A 21,884-nucleotide genomic window follows, 5' to 3' on the forward strand; every position below is an offset into this window, starting at 1 on the left:
ATACATGTATATGTATAACTGAATCACTTTGCTGTATGCCTGAAATTTAACACAACATTGTTAATAAACTATACTCTAATATACAAAAATAAAAAATAAAATAGATTGTTTTTAAAATTCATAAAAAAGAAAGGAATGAAGTACCAATAGGTACTAATACATGCCACAACACAGGTGAACCTTGAAAATATTATGCTATAGGACAAAAATCAGACATGAAAGTCACATATTGTACAATTACATGTACATGAAATCTTCAGAATAGAGGTAAATTCAGAGTAATGTTTTAAGGTAACTAAGGTAAAAGCAAATTAATGTTCGTTAGAGGCTAGAAATGGGGGTGGGGTGGGAAATGGCTACCTTTAATGGGTATAGGGTCTTCTTTGGTGGGGATAGAGGTGATGGTGGCACAATACTATAAATGTACTAAATGTCACTGAATTCTATGCTTTAAAATGGTTAATTTTGTTACATGAATTTCACCTTAAAAAGAAAATACAAAGGGAAAAAAAGGAGCACTTCAGGTTCTCAGAGTAGAAACTGACAACAGAGGATAACCCACACGTTAGGATAATCATGACAAGATAGAAAAGAACCAAGTTCTGTCTGTGTGATGCTTCAAAGACAATTTGTATTTGTTTCTCATAACAGTAGGTGACTTTGAAGAGGCTCCCTGATACATAAGTGATAAGAAAAGAAAAGAGCCACAGTAGCCCAGGTGAAGGAAGACACCAGGCAAGCCACTGCAGGCACAGTGAATACAACCACGTTCTGGAAAGAGAAAGAAGGGACAAATCAAGAGTGGTTGATGCTATGAATTGAGATAAAAAGATACTGGTACTACTGGCAGGAATGTTTCTCCCAATTCTTCTAGGTACCAAAAGATGAAACATAAATTTCCTCAATCCTTGAGCAACCAATAATCCTTTCAAAACAACCTAACATCAAATTCCAAAAGGTGACAGCCATTTCATCATGACAAAATAGTTCAAGTCTTAAGGTTTATCCTAACATGACCTGGTCCTCCTTCAGATTGCCTCATTTTCCTAACTGAGGCTTAGAGAAATTAAATGACTTACCCAAGATTATAGAGCTAACATTGATTTGGGGTAAATAGGGAATAGTTGGTTGATAGGCTGGAAGAAACCAGAGTAAAAGTCTCATCTCTATTTATTTAAATATTTACGTTTCTTTTGGGAAACAAACCTTAAATACTTGTTAAGTGCCTAATATTTTTTCCCTTTTTCTAAACTTAGTCCTCATAATCCTGCCAAGTAATTATTATTTTTATAGATGAGGAAAGCAAGTAACTGACTTTCCCAAGCTCACATATTAAATCGTGGAGCTGAGATTTGAACTCAGGTATATCTACGTCCAAAGTCTATATTCTTTCTACTATACCACACCTAATCATTAAAAGAGGAATGGGAACGTGCCAGTCCAAGAGCTTAATTCAGATTTGGTTCATTTCCACCCAGCCTTAGGTTCAGAGCCAAAAGACAAGCTCATTTATGTAAGATACTGACCTAAAAGACCACAAGAAGAATTACTTCAAGGAAGTGAATTCTTAATCTAAAACTGCATGTTCAGAACATTCACAGTATCACTACTCACAGTAGCTAGCTAAAAAGTGGATCAACTGATGAACAGATAGATCAAATGGAGTATTTCCACGCAAAGGAATGAAAATATTTATACATGCTACAACATGGATTAACCTCAAAAATCTTATGCTAAGTGAAAGAAGCCAGACTCAAACCTCACATATTGTATGTACAAGTTTATATATAAGATGTCAGAAAAGGCAAATCTATATAGACTGAATTACACACTTAAAAATGTGTGAATTTTAAGGTATGCAAATTATGCCTCAATAAATATTAATAAAATATGCACTGCAGCAATAGTCATAAAGGCCAGTAACTGAAAACTACCCAAATGCCCTTCAGTAGTAAAATGGATAAATTGTGATACATTCCCCCACAATGGAACACTACGTAGCAATGAAAATAAACAATCTATAACAAATACAACACAGAGGAATGTCACATACAGTGAGCAAAAGAGGCCCTACAAAAAGAGAACATAATGTATTATTCCATTTATATAAAATTCAAAAACCTGCACAACTAGTTTGTGCTGTTCAAAGTCAGAATGGTGGTTACACATAGGAGTGGTTGATCATGTTGTTTCTTGAGCTGGGTAATGGTTACATGACTGGACTTGCCTTGTGAATACTCATGAAGCAGTACACTTCCAATAAGTGTACCTTTGTATACGTATGGTATGTCTTGAGCAGCCAATCAATCAGTAAATAAAATCACCTGTAATTGGGGGGACACCTGAGAAATATCAAATGTCCTTCAATCAAGTAATAGTTAAATAAACACAGAACATACATGTGTAGTAATGGTTGGATGCCCACCAAGTATCTAATTCATCTCTTCCTCTCTCCTTAAAGAATCAAATCCGCTATTAAAAAGAGGGTAAGCTAATGGTTTTGAAGCTGTAGTTTGCAACCTCCTTTGGGTCCCCAATACCCTTTCAAGAAGTTTTCAAGGTCAAAATTCTTCACAAAAAAACCTGTTGGGATTTTGCTTTTGTTTTTTTTTTTTGGCGGTACACGGGCCTCTCACTGCCGTGGCCTCTCCCATCGCGGAGCACAGGCTCCAGACGCGCAGGCTCGTCGGCCACAGCTCACAGGCCCAGCCGCTCCGCGGCATGCGGGATCCTCCTGGACCAGGGCACGAACCCACGTCCCCTGCATCGGCAGGCGGACCCCCAACCACTGCGCCACCAGGGAAGCCCAAACCTGTTGGGATTTTGACTTGGATTATACTGCATTTATAGATCGATATGAGGAGAAATAACATCTTAACAATACTGAATCTTCAAATTCATGAACAAGGCACATCACTCCATTTATTTAGGTTTTTAATTTCACTCAGCAATGTTTTATACTTTTCAGTGTATAGGTATACTTCACATCTTTTATCAGATTTATCCCTAAGTGTTTCGTATTTTTGATACTACTGTAAAAGATATTTTAAAAATTTTATAATTTCAATGTTTTGCTGCTAATACACAGAAATACAATTGATTTTTGTATGTTGATCTTATATCCTGTGGGGTGACTTCAAGAGGCCTTGCAGCTTTTGGACCATTGACCTGAGCCTACCATGACATGAAAATGTCTGAACTGAAAGGCCACTGAGGAGAGGGACAACTGAGAAATAACAAATTTTTGTATTTTAAACCACTAAGTTTTTGAATGGCTTGTTATACAACAATGCATAAGAGTTTAGAGAGTCACAGTAAAGAAAATGGGGTTTAGAAATTTTCAAAGAGGTAAAGTTACAGAATCAGTCAATAAGAAGGTAGGATGTAAGTTGGGAGTTCAGGATCAAAGAAGTAAGCCACACGCAAGGAAGCAGGCAGGCAAAAGACAACCTCAGTTACCTCTAAGGGAATTAATTGCACTGAAGCTAAAGGGGTATCTGCCTGGATGTAGTTAGATCAACCTGGCTAGTTTTAATTCAGAGGAGCTTGATCCTTCTTGGACTTAAAAGGTCAGGGGTCATTAAATCAGAGAACTTCTTTTTGTCAGAGGTTCTCATCCACCCATGATCTCAGTGTGAGGATAATGTTATGCTTGCACGTAGAGACGCGTGTCTCTTCAGGGGTTTCAGATTCTTATATGCTGAGTGTCGGCTTGCCCACTCAGGACCTTAGGCTTCTTCTGCTTCAGTTTTCTTCTACCAGGGCATTCTGTTGCAACTCTAAATTGGTTCTGGCAGGGAAAGGAATCTCAACATAAAATCACTATTATATATAACAGAATAAACTGTGTTGAGATGGTTCGGATATGCTGAATCATAATTAGCAAATCGTTATAAAATTATTTTTTATATGTAAGGGACAGAAAGACTCATTTACCTGAGTGATGAAACATCCCATAACTGAAAGGAGCTGATAATCAAGGCTTTCTAAGCCTATGTCACAATCCACACTAACCATAAATGAGGTATGTCTGCACTTCAGGAAGAACCACAGGAGGTCTGGATGTTTGAATTAGAAAAATGGTTTAAAGGTTATGGGGCATTGCCAACATGGAACAAGATGTTGAGCTGATCATTCTCATACTGAGAGAAATAATATGGTTCCTGTTACCTTAAGATAAAGGGCTAGGAAGGAAATAGGATAGATAAAATGCCTATCTAAAGTACTGTCAGCCTCTTGAGACGTAAGCATTATAATAGTCAGAACTTGAGTTTCGGAAACCTGATCGTACTACTCTGTGTATTTCGATAATTATCTCTACTTTGTTTTCCATAAATAATTAGTAAAGCCCATTTTGAAATATTAGCCAATCTCAGCAATATTAAAAGAAGTCAGGGAAAGCGAGTCCTTATAATGTTTCAAGAAAGAATTGTGAAGACAATGTTCTGTACATCCTTTGCACAGAAACTCAAATGGTAAAAATTAAGTTAGATTTTTCTCGTTAGAGTGGGAAAAAAAGGTGGGAATTCCTGTTCTATATATTAAAGGATGACACAAATATTGTTTAAAAATACTGGAAATGAGAGGATAAGAAATAATCAAAGGTATTCCAACTCAGGAAAACAGAAACACTCTGATGAAATTAAAGCTATGAAAGTTATTAACTAGATAAGGCAAATAGTCAAAACTTTAAACAATCTAAGTAAATTCACAGATCTGTTATGAACTCATTTGGTGATTCTGTCTAGGCAATCTTTTCCAAACATCACTACTCCGTAACAGGAAGAGTAACTAAAAACAGTAAAATGATTTTGAATAAAAGATGAGACCCAAACTTTTATACAATCAAATTTTCAAGCACCCAGGATTCCAAACTGTTTCCCATAAGCTCTAATTTCATGAGCTATTCTTTAAATGGAGGAAAAAAAAAAAAAGCAGGGGGTGTCTTATAGGTAATTGCTGCATATTTTGGTATTTACATTGCATAGTACCCGAAATCAAAGTCTCTGAGAAGTCCTGCAATAAATAACTTTGATGACTCAAACACTGCCCACATTTATTTGACTCTGTAATATTTGTTATCCCATGAAACTCTTGAAACATTTAATAAAGATTAAGATACTACTGTCTCCTTTTTTACGATTTATCTTGGGCAGTTCTGGTTGGAGGTTTGAAAAGTGAAAGAAATTAAAATTAGCAGACAAAGTAACACTGGGATTATTAATAATTACATTTAGTCAAACCATTCCTTTACTTCATTACCTTAAGTATAACATTGGTTCAAAACAAAGACCGGAATGAAAACACAAAGCCAAGTTAAAAAGGCATTAGCCAGGCCCCATCCCTCAGAATTTCTGCTAACATTCTTGGAAGCTCCACAATGATGGTGATAATCTCTGGCAGTGGTAAACCAAGCTTTCATGTTTTAAGCGATCACTTGTTGAATGAATTAATGAACACTATTCGCAAAGCAACTTTCCATTCTTTTACATATACCCATCAGGGTTAAAGAAATGTAGTAGAACAGGGACCTACACTAATATGTTTCTTTACTATTATTTCAGCTTGAAAAATGAACATGGCACTTTGCAATTTAATAATTTAGAAACAACAGCAAGCTGTTTTTTCGTGTGTGCCAAGTCATTTATTCTAACATGTCCAAAGTTCTTATCTTTAGTTGAAGGGCAGCACATAATTTCAAGCTGTTTGGAGTAAATAAGAGTAAAAACAATCCTGAAAACATCTTTTCAATGTAAGAAAACAAAAAGATAGCTGTACCTTTAGAAAATCAACCTCCATTTCTTTATTCACTATCTAGTTGTATAAGATAAGATATACTTCTGTACCTATATATACTGTTCATAGAGTTGAACAGCTACTGTACAAGTAAACTAATGCAGAGACTGAGATGGGGGTTGGAGAGTATTTCTTGGAAATTTTACAAACTTAACAACAGCTACCTTTTATTGAGTCCTTACTGGATTCAGTGTATTGGATTATTTGCAATAAAAGGAAGAACTTGGAATTCAAATCCTGAGCTCTAACTCTAGATCCAGAGTATTTAACTAGTGGATTAAAGTGGGATTGATTGAGGCTGAATTAACCACAATGCAGTTTTAATCTCTCCTCAACTGCAAAACTGTACATAACATGCCAACCTCTGGTTTAAGAAACTGACACAAACAGTGATTAATTTATCTCCAGCAGGGTTCAAAATTTCCACCGTATTCTGTGACCTCGCCTCAAGACAACCCAAAATAATTTCTTTAGACGTAGTCTTTAGACACAGGAGGTACTTTTAGCTCTGATAAAGGCAGGTTGCAGTTTTTGCTTTTTGTCTTAATAGAAACTGCTCTGGTACTTGACTGCCACCTGTCTACATTTCCCCTTCATCCTAAAATTTCTAAAATGATCTCTGAGTAAGGAACACAAGACTTTCCATTCTTGGCAGACATATTCTAATTTCTAAGTATCAACAGCAACAAAATCCAAAACTTGCTAAACAAAATAGTCATGCAAAACTTTCTACACAAAAAACTTGCCTAGTACAAAATACTTACGCCTGGTATACTATGCAATATTAGCCTTAGATTCTAAAATTCAGAGAAAAAAGAAAACTGGTCACTGACGTCTAATTATTTACAAAGCAGCCACCAAGTTACTGGTTCCTAACCACACTGTCATTCTTCTCAATGGCATAAATTCAGGTTTTACACTTGCCTTATACATATTTGCAAAGCATTCTTTGTAAAAGAAAAGTCTACATAAGAAAAGTAAGTATTTATGTTATATATATACATAATGAATTAACTGATCAATCCTTTAGGACTGGACCAAGACCAGACACTGTAAATGAAATATGCTTAAAAGTATCTCTGTTCCAGTTTTAAGAAGGACGCTGTGTATCTGAATGCAGCATCAAGGAACACAGCCAATAACTAGGGGAAAAAAATTTAATAAATGAGCAACTGGCCCAACATGACACGGGCAATTTTAATAACCCCATCTGCAAAGCCAGAATAGTCTTCTTTAAAAAGCATTTAGAAGGATAAAGTGAACATCAGCTTCCCTTCATGATCCAGATAAGCAGAAGAGTACATTTAATACATGTATCTGGTTTGCTATTTGAAAGACCTAATGACCCGATTTAATTATTCACCAGGCTAAAATCTTAGAAAACTCTTCTCTCCACATTCTTCAAACTGCATTTAAAACATGAGTCTCTACAAGCATCAAGAGTTTGTCTATACTTTACTCTCTATACTCTGAATATATACAGTCTATATATACTCTGTCGATATATGCTGTCTATATCATTCCTCTCTGTTACTTTACTGAAAAACCAAATAGTTTTAAAAATTGCAATAAAGTGACATCAAATAATCTGATTTCCCATTATTAGGTTTCTAAATAATGCCAAAATGTTCCACTTGCCCAAACCTGCTGTTAACTTAAATAGGTTCTATCTACTCCAGTAATTCTTTACTAAATAAAAGTCACTTTTAAATAGGAACAATTTGAATTATTAGGCTGAAGCTCATTCTAATTTCTATCAGATTATAAAGCAGTCATATAATGTACGTGAGGTAAGAATGACTCAGTCTTACCTTTGTCAGATGATACTTTTTCTGTGCATCTGAAAGAAAAGAGAATCAAATATTAAATGAATAATCTTGCACACTTTCTTAAAACACAAATATTTACCTCTTTCAGGTTCATCTCCAGAGTGATGCAGAAAACATCTAGAGTAGTACTGTCCAACAGAACTTTCTGGAGTGATGAAAATATTCTACATCTGCACTGTCCAATACGGTAGTTGCCATGTGGCTACTGAGTGCCTAAAACAGCTATGTAACTGAGGAACTGAATTTTCAGTTCTGATTAACGTAAATTTAAATAGCCACAAGTAGCTATCATATTTGACAGCACACAGCTAGAGTATCATTCAAAAGTTGTTTTTAACTGTAAAAAGATATTAATACAAAGAAAATATTGCTAATTTTGTTGTATTAAATGGTCATAAGAGAAAAATGTCCTTATTCTACACAAATGCAGTAACTTGGGGTGAAATGAAATAATGTTTGAGATTTCCTCTAAAACACTTCTACCGAAAGAAAACAAGGGGGAAGGGGGATAAAGGTAGCAAGCATGGCAAAATCTCAATTGTTAAATTTAGGTGATAAATACTGGGGTTTCATTATACTATTTCTCTACTTTGTGTTTATTTGACAATTTTCATAATAAAAATTTAATGAACCTAAAAGAAAACCCTAAAATTATTCATTTGTTAAATCCAAGTCAAAATCTATTTCTAAAAAGGCAACAGACTGGACCTCAGAAATAAATGTAACTTGCACTTTACAAATTGGAGAGGAACAGTAAAGAGGCTAATGTGTAATAAAATACTGGCTAAAAAAAATGTCATCCCCATGTTTTTAATTCAGGAAAATTTCTATCACACATAGCTGTCGAGTAAGGTATAATGAATCCCCTCATAGCCATTACCCACATTCAAAGTTGACATGTCTTGGATCTTTACCATAAAGATGCCACACAGCATCTCTGAGCAGTACAGTTTTCTCTTTTTCTCTGAAAGCAAACCTAACACAAATGAAGACTCTTATGTTACAAAAGAATATCTAAGCAAATACAGAAGCCACAGCATAATATAAATATTCTGTTCTCTTTAGAAAGACTAGATATCATTTCCTCATCCCATTTTTTTAATAAAGCTTGGTATAATAACTTTAAATTATGTTATTAATGTCCCAATTAACAACTAACACAAGAATACTGCTAACCATGTTAACTCTAAATGAAAAGTACAGAAACAATTGTTAGATCCTGAAACACTATACAATTAACTTTCTGAAAACCTTCTGGAATGGTTCAATGTTTCTTTTACCACACTGATCACTGTTAAGAGGAAAACTCAGGATTTCAGGCTTAAATACAATTGAAGCCTTCTCCAAAGAGTCAGAAAAGTTTTTCCAATTCAGAATATTATTGCCTCTTCATTCTCACTATTATGACCATTGCCTTTTCCTTACAAAAGCAGCAAGAAGGTATCATGCTAAGGTTTACTACCATTTTACTTTCAGCAAGAAAATAAACCCAAAATGGAACTCCATATACCAGAAAACAGAGCAGTATTTGTTTCCTTCATTTGTAACCCATCTGAGCCTGTAGGTTTACCTCTAGTAATATTCAGTTTTAGCCTGTATTCCCTGTGGTGAGGAAAGAACACCTTTCCTCAACAGCTAAATGAGAAATTAAAAAAAAAAAAGTACTTAAGTGTTAAATTCTGAAATGCATCAGATAACTAAAGGACTTATTATCACATGGGAGAAAGAAAATAAGCCTTTTACATTTAAAGTAGTCTTATTTTAACAATATATTGTTTCCATATTAGCAGAAAGCAAGAATGTTTTAACTTATGTATCAGAAATAAGCTGGAGTGTGAGGGTGTGTGTGTATATATATAAATTCCCATATACATATACACACACATATACATTTTTAAGTTAGATGAGTATATAAACATCTGTATTTGAAACACATATACATTTTTAAGTTAGATGAGTATATAAACATCTGTATCTGAAACATAAGAATCTTAACTCCAGAGTTTATTGGCTAAAATACAGCAAATGAAAAGCCTAATTCTTAGTACTGATATATAATCTTTCTTCAAATTTGGTTTATCTTTCCTTAATATTAGCCTTTAAGTTTTAATTTATAATGATTATAGATTTAACTTCATGCCTTTATCTTGAGCACATTCACTGAAAAATTCTTTATTTCCCTTCACAAAGAGTTCCTACTCTTTTCATTAATTTCTGAACATTTCAATGCAAATAGAAAAGTTGTTATAAGCTTAGGAAAGTTTCTAAAAATGATAATTGTCATCTAACTATAAAGCTCATTTCACAAATCATAAATTATCAACTAAAGATGAAGAAGCATATTTAAGGAGATTAAGTGACTTGCCCAAGGTCACTTAGTAAGCAGTAGAAAGCAATGTTTTTTCCCCTGTTATTTTGCCTTGTAAGAGGAAAAGAGGTTACAATCAATCCAAGTCTCTGTATTTACTGACATTATTGAGCTACTGTACACTCTGCTGTCTCTTCTATCAAGAGAAACAAATGTAGGTTTAACAGCTGATGACTGGGAATTTATTGGGGGAAATGTTATTTGGAAAGTAGGGCTGAATCAAGGTGAGAAGGCACTAGACCAGGGTTCAGTAAACTGAATGTCTTAAAGGACTGGTTCTCATTTAATTAGTTTCAAAATTTATTTTATTCTGAAAACCTGTAAACCATGTACACATTTGACAAATCTCCACTAATCAATGCATCTTCCTCCTTTACTGCAAAGTCCTTGAGGATAAAGTCCATGTCTCATTTTCCTTTATAAACCCTGGGTCAACACAGTACCAGGACCAGTTACTGCTCAATCAAGGTTGGAGCTGAAATGCTTTAGTTCTTTGATTTCCAGGGCATGCAGTATATTGAAAATGTGTAACAAAAAAAATTATTACAATGAAAATGTATTGTAACAATCCAATCAAAACTGGATTTTATATATATATATATATATATATATATAAAATTAAGAGAGAGTTCTGAGGCTAAGTGAAGGTAAAAGAACACTACTACCTTTTATGATATTGGATGAGAGAGAAAGGGACTTTAAGAATTAAGACTATTCTTCCCTCCCCACAAGGAACATTGTGAAGAAAAAAACTGAAGGGGTTTAATTAAGTCATCTTCATCCAAGTTCAACTACAGTAACATTTATAATGTGGAAATAAAAAAAGACTCATTAGTACTTTTTTGCCAAGAGTTAGGGAACGTAATAAACCATGACAGCTGGTAAAACTACCACTCTATGTATAATCTTAAGAGATCATTTCTATAAGTAAAGCTGGTGGATCAGTAGGAGGGAAACGTGGCAAGGAGATATAGGTATGGGTAGATGAAGATAAAAGGGAATTAAAAAAAATTAAGATATTAACCTTCCTGTGTATGGTAACAGAAAAAGAATTAAAAAGCCAATTTCACAGAATTTACATGAAAAAGACCACTACACACTAGTTTTACCTCTACCAAAGACATCACTGCTCAAAACAGTAACTTTTAGTAAATATTTCCTACATATCATGCTTTGTGTTAAGTGTTTCACAGGGTGTACTTAAGTCTCACAAACGCAGCTCATAGAGATTAACGTTATCTCCTATAGATAATAAAGTTGAGGCACGAGCAGTTTAATTTGTCCAAGGAATTTATATCCAAATAAGGCTAATGATATATCTCTTCAAATTTATGAGAATACAGAAGCTTAAATTTTCTGTGACCATGAAATTAATTTACAGCAATTAGAATCCTAATTGCAGCTGAACCATTTGTAAGTACATATTTTTGCTGTCCACAGAAATTTAGTTTACACAATTCTCTAAATTATGTAAATTTAAATAACATTTAATAATTTGAAAGCACATATAATACACAATATACCTTTGAATTTTATTTCTCTTTCTGAGAGTCTTCTAAGACAAGCATGCCAAGGTCACAGACTTCACTCTTAATTTCATAACAGGAGTGTTCTAAATCTATCGGGTCTGTACAAGCAAAATATTGCCATGCTCTCTGCTGGGGAGGTAGGGTGGTGGTGGAGGTGGGGGGGCATTTAAAACTGATTTCTCCCCCCACCTTCAACTTTCCCTGCTTTTACTAATTTTTTTCACTTGAAAGTCAAAAGACACAAATGCCTTCAGTAACGAATTCAATGGCTAATGTGATTAATTTCTAGAATTTACAAACACGTGTGCTTCAGTATTTTCAGCATAGAAACATTTTAATAAACAATTTAAAATATTTATATTTCTGATCATCTTAGTTTCTCTATGATCTCTAGGTAATAAAGAAATTACTTTCAGATTATTCTAATTTTTAAGGACGAAGTTCCTACATTAAAACATACGCAAAAACAAACACATAAGCTACTTGTCAAAAAAAAATGAAAGAAAACGCATCTCGTTACATGAAAGACTCTATACTTAAAATTGGCAAGCCACGTTTTACCCGACTACTAAGTCCCAGGTTTTTAAAACGAGTGAAAAGTGATGTGAAAATTCAGTAGAGTGAAAAAAGCTACACAACGATACTAGTACAACTGGCTCTTGAGCTAATTAATGGGACGGGGGGGGGTGAGGGGAACGACACAATTTTGAATGCTAAGATCTAAGCTCATGCTGTAGATTTCCTAATGGGGATGTGATGTAATACTGGAGAGCCGCCCTAAGCGGGAAAGGGATAGGCTGACAAAGGGAGCGCAGATGCCAGATTGCGGGAGAAGCCTGAGGCGGCAGGGAAGAGGTGGGTCACTAAGGAGCAGAAGTGTATCCTACAAAGGACGCCTTCAGGGAGTGGGGAAGTGGCCGGACAGACAGGCAAGGGGGGCGGAGGAAGCCAGAGAGAAGTGATAAGACGGCTAGGGAAGCGGCGTGACATCTGCCATGCGAGCCGGCAGGGGGCAGAGCAAGCAGGATGTCACGTGGAGTGATCGCTACGGGAGCCGAGAGGGTTGCGTGCGGATAGAGGGGGGTCTTTCCCACCGCCTGAAAGACTACGTTACTCACAGGAGTCGCGGACTCTTCTTGCCCTGAGCTGGAGACGGGGGCTTCACGGCCTGGGACTGCTGCCCTGGGGCGTCGGAAGGCCTGGCGCTGGGGCTGCTCCTCCGCCGGCGGGGATACTCGGCCTTCCTCCGGCGGGACACAGCGGCGGCGGCGGCCGCAGCGGCCCGGCCCCGGTCCCGACCTCCCCTCAGCACGCGGCTGCTAGTGGTCCCCCCAGGGGCCGCCGCCGCCGCTTCAGGGGGCTGTTGCTGGGGCTCCTCCGGAGCCGCCTTGGCCGCCGCCGCCTCTCCCCCTTCCTGGTCCTGCTGCTCCGGGGGTCTCGGCTCTTCCGTCTCTCCCGGCATCGGGACTCGTCCGCCCCCCACCCCCTAGTCCCAGGCGGCGGAGGCGGAGGCGGCGGCGGCCGCGGCGCTGCTCCCCCCGCCCCCCGGAGCGACCGGCTCACTCTCACTCGGCTCTCCTCGTTCCCCCCTCCCCTCCGCCCGGCTCCGAGGGCGCCCCCCCCACCCCCTGCCACTCAAGGCCTTCTACCGCAGGCGGCGCGCGCGCGCCCGCCACCGACGCGCAGCGGACCAATCGGAGAGGAGGAACGGCTTCTTAGCCCCGCCCCCCAAGGTCTCTCACGCAGCGGCGTGCCGGTTCCCTCCCCCACCCCTCCCTTCAACCAATCAGGAAACGGCTCCAAGGGAGCGCGCGAGGTTTTCTTCCCCGCGCACCCGTTCTCACCGTTAAACGGCTGCGTCTCGCGACAATGCCAAAATGACCTTTCTCCCCCACCTCCGGAGCTCAATGCGCGCTAAGGGTAGTGGGAGGGGCAGGTCTCGCGAGGAGGTTGGTGGGAAAAAAACGCACCTCTTTCCCCGCCTCGCGCGCACCCTGGAATGGCTGCGCGCGCACCTGCCTCCCTAAGGAGCCGCTAATGCCACAAGGGCTCTTTCTATCCTTCTTCCTTAAGCCGCGGAAGTAGCCTCGGCGTTCTTCCACCCCCACCCCGATCCCACTTTCCTGTCTGTAGCCTTTCTGTCCCCAGCGCCGCCAGGTCTTGCGGGGAGAAGGGGGAAATTTTTTTGAGCTGTCGCTTCTCCTTTAAGAAAAAAAGCCCCGTCGGCTGCCGGATGAAAGTCTCTGAAAAAATGGCGGCGGTAGGACAGAGGCGGGGTCGTGAGGGCAAGGTGGACCCGCCTTTTGGCGCATGAGCATGGTTAACTTGCCCAGGGGCATCCTGGGAAATGAAGTTCAACTTTTTCTACGCCTTAGGAAAAAAGATACGGAGCCAGAGGCTGAGAGGATGCTGGGAGTGTTTGACTGATGCGCGATGGGAAAGGTAGTTTACTCTTTCCGCGTTTCGCATTTACTCTTCCGGGGAGGCAGTGTTTCCGGGTTAGGCCTCAACGCCTGCGTAGATCTGACCACAATTGTGGGCCCAGTGGCTGGTGGGGTTTGCCTGGCAGGGTTTTCCGTAGTTTCGTACTTGGTGTTGGCGAACCATTTGTAGGGTGGACACGTAATAGCCCTCATCTTTTCTGGTTAGGTGGCGCCTCATCTGGGACCGCTTAGCGTTTATACCTGCAATATTCGTCTTCTGTGTCTGACCCACTAACCTGTGAGCGTCTGGAGGTCAGGGATTGAATCTGGTTCCGTTGGATCCTAGGGGGCTAGCACAATTCCTACCACTCATTTGATAATAAAAGTTTGTAGAAATAATTGTAGAATTTTACTAGATGTTGTCGGGGCCGAGGAAGTGGTATCGGCTGCTTCACTTGGCTGTGGTCCCTGGGCTGGAAGGAAGGGAGGTGAAGAGTTGTTAGCGTGACCTACCCGGAAAACTGAAGGCCTCCCTCACACTCCCCACCCTGAAACCATCTGCTTCTGCGGTTTTTAAATGTTTCTGCTGCACAGGAAGCATGGGCAGAATAGCCGCTTTGTCAGAAATTACTTTTCTCTCCGCTAGCATGTGAAACTAAATTGCCCTAACGCATCAAACGGGAGTTTCCGTTTGCTTATCTCCAAGTTGCATTTGGTGATGGCTGTGAGCTTTTTGCGTTGCTTCCTTTTTTCCTTTCATCCATTATAATCGAGGAGCGATTTGCAGGAACAGTTCTTACCCCTGGAAACTAAAGCATCCGGGGTTAAAAATCTCCAACGTAAGTGAATGGAAACAAGATCTCGGAATCCAGTTCTAAATTTCACATTAATCATTTAGTTAAACTGCAGATGGAGTCCAATATCTGCAAGACAAATGCTGAAGAGCAGTTTTCCTTCCAGGATTTTGGCTCAGTTACCACTTCAGATTGGGCAAATGTTCGTATTCTCTGTTGAGTGTTTTGCACTTTCATGCGGGTAATGGCATTTCAGTTGTAAAAACTGTTGAGCATAGTGTGGATGGGAATTTTTCAAACCTATGTTTGCAGTGAGCAGACTTTTAGAATGGCACTGACATCCAATGGCTGCTCAAAGTAATGCAGAGATGGGGTCTCCTTTACATTAAAAACATTTTTTTAAAGTCTTAGGGTCACAATGGAATGGAGAATGAAAGATTCCTTTAGATTAACCTTAAAAAGACCACTGTGTTGTAGAGGAAAGATTACAGTTTTGAATTTGAAGTTAAATCTGTTTTAGTAAGTAACAAAGCCACCTACTAATTATATTATCTTTAGCAAGTTTCTATTCTTTGTATCTATTTCACCACTGGTAAAAATGGGGATAATATCTATTTCACAGGACCGTAATTTTAGTTCTGTATGTACTGCCTTCTCATAGTAGGCCTTTTGTAATTGTTTTGTTTTATTCAAGGTGAATAAAATCACAGTGGTTAAAAAAAAAAAGTGAAAGTTAACCTCAGTGTCACTTTTTAGAGAAACTAAGACAATATAACTAGGCAGGAATTGTGCTTAATCGAGAATGTCAGCAGCTTAGAACCTGGTGTCTTAAATCTTCCAGTTTCATTCTTCATGACCCCTATAGTTGTTTGCATTTTGAACCACTGAAATAAACTTGGCCCTGAGAATCCAAATGTGAACCTGGTCCTGAGAATCCTGTTCTGCCTTTTTTTTTAAATCTTTTTATTTTTATTGGAGTGTAGTTGATTAACAATGTTGTGTTAGTTTCAGGTATATAACAAAGTGATTCAGTTATACATATACATGTATCTATTCTTTTTCAAATTCTTTTCCCAATTAGGTTGTTACAGAATATTGAGCAGAGTTCCCTGTGCTGTACAGTAGGTCCTTGTTGGTTATCCATTTTAAATATAGCAGTGTGTCCATCCCACACTCCCTAACTATCCCTCCCCACCACTACCCCTCTGGTAACCATAAATTCAGTTCTCTAAGTCTGTGAGTCTGCTTCTGTTTTATAAATAAGTTCATTTGTATCTCTTTTTTTTCTTCTGCCTTTAATGGGTTGATGATCTATTCAGAAAACCAGGTAAGCACAATTTCTGGATAATTAAGCAAAATGAATTGGGTGCCAGTTAAGTCTGATGGAAATTTTATGAAGGAGATTGTGCTTCCGTGGTCCCTCAGGGGAAAAAAAAATCAGATTCCATCATGCACAGTTACAGCAGGATACCCACACTGGGCAAAAACACAAGTGCAAATCTGCCATTCCCATGAATTCAAAATGAATCCAGGCACATAGTAGGTTCTCAAATTTTTCAAAACTAGTTTTGATTCTTATCACCCTGGCCAATGCACAGCCAGAACTCAAATCCAATTACTCACCTTTTATGTCAGGCTCATTTTTTAAAACTCTGACCAACAAAAAAGAAAAAAAAAAAAAGAAAGAAACTCACCAAATCAAAAGAGAGGAAGTGCTAAGCAAATACAGGAACCAAAAAGGGTTATAGAGGCTGCTTCACGCTGGCTCATTCAGTTCCTTTGCGGTCCTCTTCTTCAACACATGCCAAAACAGTTCCTCACAACCTGTGGTACCAGAGCATCTTGGGTGTGTGACGATGGAAGAGTTGGGTGAGTGAGGAGCTTCTTGGAGGAGAAACTCTGAGGGAATGAAGACTTGGCTGCCATCTCCATGTGTGGTGGGGTATACTTCTAGCCAGATGGAGGATAGTGTTGGAAGATTTTATTTTCACTTCTTTCCTGACCTCAGGCCAACCAAGAGTGAAGCATGAGGAACTATGTTATTTTGGGGAACTATGGGCTTGCTGTTTGCAGACGCACAATAGGCAGAGAATTTGGTGCTAACCACAGAGTAAACACTGCACAAATACTTTTGGGCCGAATTGTGATTGAAATTGTCATTTTATTATGAGCATTTTGCCTCTTGGGGGCTGCTGGAGATCATAGGGTGGTCACAGAGTTGGCAAGTTCAGAGATATGATTTGCGGGGAAAAAGAAAAAGGAGGGGGGTTAAAGGGTGTTCTAAGAAGAAATAGAATAGAAGTACAAGAATGAGGGATTCACAAAGGTTGGAGAAAGGCCAGAGCGGTTTCATTTGTTCCATGGTTTAGTATTAAATAAGATACAGCACTATTACTCCAGTGCTTGCATTGCTAAGATTTTTATTGAGAGCAATTCTGAAGGAACAGATTACCATGGCCTGCAAATATGATACCTCCTTCCACTCCAAAGCAATTGAAACCAGCAGTGAAGCCATTGACCACACTGCTCAGAGAGATCCCTGATTTCAAACCTTTGGAGTAATGTAAGGTCTGTCATTCTTGGGACTCATTCCATATCTTTTGCCAACTTTTGTTGCTGTCATCCTTACTAACACTGAGTCACCTTTACCCAATGTTCACGCTGCATAATTACACGGTGTCCTGGGTTTTTGTATGTTTGGGGTATGTCAGAAGTGCCAATGACAACAATAAAAAACATCTTGTATGTTGTCTTTATAAAAAAAATGTATTTTGAGGGCTTCCCTGGTGGCGCAGTGGTTGAGACCCCGCCTGCCGACGCGGGGGACACGGGTTCGTGCCCCGGTCCGGGAGGATCCCACGTACCGCGGAGCGGCTGGGCCCGTGAGCCATGGCCGCTGAGCCTGCGCGTCCGGAGCCTGTGCTCCGCAGCGGGAGAGGCCACAACAGTGAGAGGCCCGCGTACCGCAAAAAAAAAATGTATTTTGAGAGCTGGAGGAGTAGAGGAAGGAAGGAAGGCAAATTACAGGAGGGAAGAGATGTGAAGGAGAAGGGTATTTAATGTTTAATAAATATTGAACTGTTTTGGAAATAAAGCCTATTTTGATAGTTGGAGTAGAATATATTTTGGATTTGGGGTACACTCCCAGTTCTTATCCTGTGTGAAGTTTGGAGAAGTTCACATTTCTGTACAAGTTCCTCCAGAGCCCAGTTCTGCTTTCTTATTTTGGGGCTACCTCATGGCTTTAATGTAGGTAATCGGCAAGGGGAGTAATGCTTATTCAGTGACTTAAGATACATTTGTACATATGTTAATCATTTTAGTGTTCCAAGCAACCTTCTGAGATAGGTTTTATCCACTGTTTTTTTTCAAATGAGAAAACTAAGAAAAACAAAATAACTTGTTCAGTGTCACTCGTAGGAGCATCTGACACCAAAACCGATTAAGTGACAAGGTGTTCTCCCATTTTAGCAGTTTGTTGGCTCTGGTGTTCCAGCCAATAGGATAACTCAGATAATTTAATATTTTTTTAAAAAGTAGATTTGTGCAGTTTTGCATTTCCTCAGCAGGGTGAATGAGAAATTTGGTCCAGGAATGTGGAAAGTACCAAGTGGCCTGGAAGGTAACATTCATGTATGTTATCCAGGTGGCTAAACATCATTAGGCTGTTAATAGCTATACCTCAATCGCTTCTTCAAACTGTCATCAGCTCAATAACCACCCAAAAGACTTAGGGTGGGTGTTTCTTCTCCAATGTGGAGAAATAGCATGGAGGACAAGTCAGCCCAGGCGCGCCAATATTTCCTCTCTGCAGTACTGCCCCCAAGGTTAGTAGTTTATATCCACCCAGAAAGTCTTACCTAAACCCTCATTACATGGGGATGCTAGATAAAGGGGAAGCGGGAGCAGACTCTGGCTCTGAATGAAGTCGTTACAGTCTAGTGAGACCTTCAAGACACCTCACTTACTTCCCTTCCTGTGAATGTTGACACTGTTTGATTTCCACAGATGAGGCGCTATGAAAATGGACTGCAGCGTGTTCAGTCTGATACCCCCTACCCTGCACCAGTAATCCCATATTTGTCATGCTGAAATTAGTCAACTTCAAATCACAGCATCTGGCCAAAAGGGAGATAATCTCCGGGTGTTGGTGATATGTACACTCATAGGAAACAGGAAGAGAAAGGCCTGTTAACTCATGACCCAGAAAGGAGTTTTAGTAGCTCTGGTTAGCTGGCGCTTCTAAGGGTAACCTTCTACTCCTAGTGGTATGGTTTGCTTCTCTTGGAGAGGGTCTTCCCTCTCCCCTCATCTTTATTGTAAATGCCTTTTTTTTTTTTAAGATTTAATTTTATTTATTTTTGGCTGCATTGGGCCTTCGTTGCTGTGCTCAGGCTTTCTCTGGTTGTGGCTAGAGGGGGCTACTCTTAGTTGCAGTGCGTGGGCTCTAGGCACGCAGGCTCAGTAGTTGTGGTGCACAGGCTTAGTTGCTCTGCGGCATGTGGGATCTTCCTGGACTAGGGATCAAACCCGTGTCCCCTGCATTGGCAGGCAGATTCTTATCTGCTGCGCCACCAGGGAAGTCCCAATTTTTTATTTTGAATCCAAGAGGAACCATGACTTCTGTTTGGAGCAAAGCTTAGGAAATAGAAAAGAAAGAAGCTATATCTTAATAGAGGGCTATAGAATAAAAATTTGGAACTCAGAGATTTGGCATTCAGTTTGGCTAGTAAAGTCCTGGGAGAAAAAGTTTTACTTTCTATTTCTACCTTACTTTTTCTTTTCTTTCCTCTTCTTTTTAAAAACCTTTTATTATAGAGAATTTAAAAATTTACAGAAGGAAAGAAAATAGTTAAAGAGATCTGATGTACCCATCAATCACCTTAAACAATTATCAACTCTTGGTTAATCTTATTTCATGTATACATCCACCTATTCCTTCCATTCCTAGATTATTTTAAAGTGATTTCACACATTGTATCATTTCATATGTAAATATTTCAGCATAAATATATATATATACATTTATACAAATAACCATAATACCATTATCATATCCATAATATCCTTAATAGTAATTTCTTAATGTCATGAAATACGATTATCACACCCAAAATATTAACAGAAATTACTTAATATTATCAAATATCCTATCACAACTAAAATAAGTTAACAGTACTTACTACTTATTGAATTTTCAGTCACTGTTCAGTATTACTAATTGTTTCTTTCTTTGTTTGGTTTTTGCTTGTTTATTTAAGAATCATACATTGAAATCAGTTGTAAGTCTCTTATGTCTCTTTTAACCTATTGGTTCCCCCTCTATCTCTTCTTTTCCATTACAGTTTATTTGTTGAAGGATCATTTGCCCTGAAGAGCTTAGCTCAGTTTGCTTATCTCTAAAATGGTGCATAAAATTCATTATATTTGTGAGCTAGATTCTTGAGAAAGATCTGTAGAGGATTTCATTTGTAAGAAATGTTTAGATCTTTTCTTATGCCATTAAGAAATACCCATCCCCGAATATCTGAAATAAAATCTTTTTTTTAATGACCTGTAAAGTTCATTTTCCTCATCTGAAGACTTTAGAGCTAGGCAGATCCTTAGAAATAATATAATCCAGTGTTTTGCAAAGTTGAAAAACTACAATCTGTGGTAAGGTATCCACTGGAGATCTACTAGTGGGTCTCGATCCACAATTTAAAAAAATACTGTTGTGATACAATTGCTTTATTATGTAGATGAGGAGACAGCTTCAGAAAAGAAAGTGTCATGCCAAGATGATCCAGAGAATCCACATGGGAATGGGGTCTGGAATTTCTGACTTGCAGGGGCCAGGGATCAGATAGCCCAGGATAAGCCAGGTTCTGCACTCAGTAGCAGTGTGGCCTTAAACAAGGTATTTGTCTCTTTCTTAATCTACAAAATAAGGACAATGCTATCACTTGCCTCAAAGCATTAGGATGACTAAATATATAAATATATAATTAAATATATAAGAAGTATATACACTCCTGAGCACAATGCCTGTCCTGTGTTAATTTTATTACTAATATTAATTTCCTCAAAACAGAAAGGTAACAGTGTAATACTCATACAATAAAGTCCTTTGGTTTTTCCCAAGGAAACTACGAGAGAAACAAATCTCAGCTGTTTGGATTGCAGCATCTTGCTTGACTTTGCAACATCTGTTTCCCCTCTAATCCCTTTTTCTCCCCACACCTTAAATGACAGAATACTTATACTTTGCTTGGAGAATTTTGTTATGTGCTGGGATATAAGAAAAAAAATTAACAGGATTAAGAATAAGTTTTACTGTACAGGTATGTTTTGGAAAACTGTAATATAATTGCATATATTTTTCTGATGGGAAAAAATATGTAGCATTTACATTTTTCTAATTGGAGATCTTCATGGGTGATCCACTCTAAATAAATGATAAAAATGAATATGCTGCAATATAAAAAGTCAAATTGTAGAATAAGACTATGAAATTGAATGCAACCATAGGAAATAAGAAGCAGGCTACAGTATGCAGAGGGCATTAAACATCTCCTGGTAGAATAGACCATATTCTTGAAGTCAAATAAGGAGTAAGGGAGGATGTTTGAATTTAGCCTTCTCTTAAGACCCAAGAGAAGAGGGAGATGAATGGAGGCACAGTGGGGCTATTTAAGAGGATAATTTTTCCAGAAAACGTACATATTCTATGTCACGATTCCCTTGTATCTTTTGATATAGATGCCTTGTTGGAGGAACTGGAATACTCCACCCTCCAGGAGAGTGATGAACACTCCAACACAGCTTCTCCTCCCCTGGATCAGCATTCCAGAAAGGAGAGTAACCATGATGAGACCTCAAGTGCCCCTTCCATTCCGGATGACTCAAGTCCCTTTCCGGTAACTTTTCATTTATTGGAGTACCTTGAATAAAGATATTTGAGTGCATTTCTGGAAATTAATTGTATCTTACATAAAATGATGCAAAAGGAAAATCATATATCCAAGAAAGAGAAAAGAATCACTCAATGATAAGTTAAAGGTGGTTGTTTTCAGAAAGAAGAGGAGAATGGAGAAAAATCATCATAAAAGAATAAACCTTTGAGAACTTTTTTTTTTTCTTCTCCTGAGGGCCTGGTAACAGGC

General features: G+C 38.6%; 2 protein-coding genes across 10 annotated transcripts in view; one reads left to right on the plus strand and one right to left on the minus strand.

Annotated features, from left to right (window-relative positions):
• Positions 1 to 13,063, minus strand: part of ZFP91 (ZFP91 zinc finger protein, atypical E3 ubiquitin ligase) — a 30,832-nt gene extending 17,769 nt beyond the window's left edge. For all 3 annotated transcript variants that reach the window (XR_016393784.1, XM_022591915.2, XM_022591912.3), the window contains exons 1-2: positions 12,641 to 13,063; positions 7,608 to 7,636 (exon numbers count right to left, since the gene is read on the minus strand). Coding sequence is in view for 2 of the 3 variants with exons in the window: in XM_022591915.2 (XP_022447623.1) it covers positions 7,608 to 7,636; positions 12,641 to 12,984 (373 nt within the window). In the remaining variant the exon portion in view is untranslated. The remainder of the gene's footprint in view (positions 1 to 7,607; positions 7,637 to 12,640) is intronic.
• Positions 12,279 to 21,884, plus strand: part of LPXN (leupaxin) — a 43,629-nt gene continuing 34,023 nt past the window's right edge. The window contains exons 1-3 of one of the 7 annotated variants that reach the window (XM_089914775.1): positions 13,309 to 13,782; positions 13,898 to 13,964; positions 21,481 to 21,638. In XM_089914775.1, the coding sequence (XP_089770901.1) occupies positions 13,949 to 13,964; positions 21,481 to 21,638 (174 nt within the window). In that variant the 5' untranslated portion in view covers positions 13,309 to 13,782; positions 13,898 to 13,948. Of the gene's footprint in view, positions 12,378 to 13,304; positions 13,965 to 16,467; positions 16,609 to 21,480; positions 21,639 to 21,884 lie in introns of those variants that run through there. The other 6 variants (XM_089914774.1, XM_022591921.2, XM_022591919.2 and 3 more) reach the window with 6 other exon arrangements.

Source organism: Delphinapterus leucas, chromosome 7 (genome assembly GCF_059928025.1).
Source record: "Delphinapterus leucas isolate spDelLeu-1000000601 "Yukka" chromosome 7, BTC_Dleu_Yukka2, whole genome shotgun sequence".
Lineage (NCBI taxonomy): Eukaryota > Metazoa > Chordata > Mammalia > Artiodactyla > Monodontidae > Delphinapterus > Delphinapterus leucas.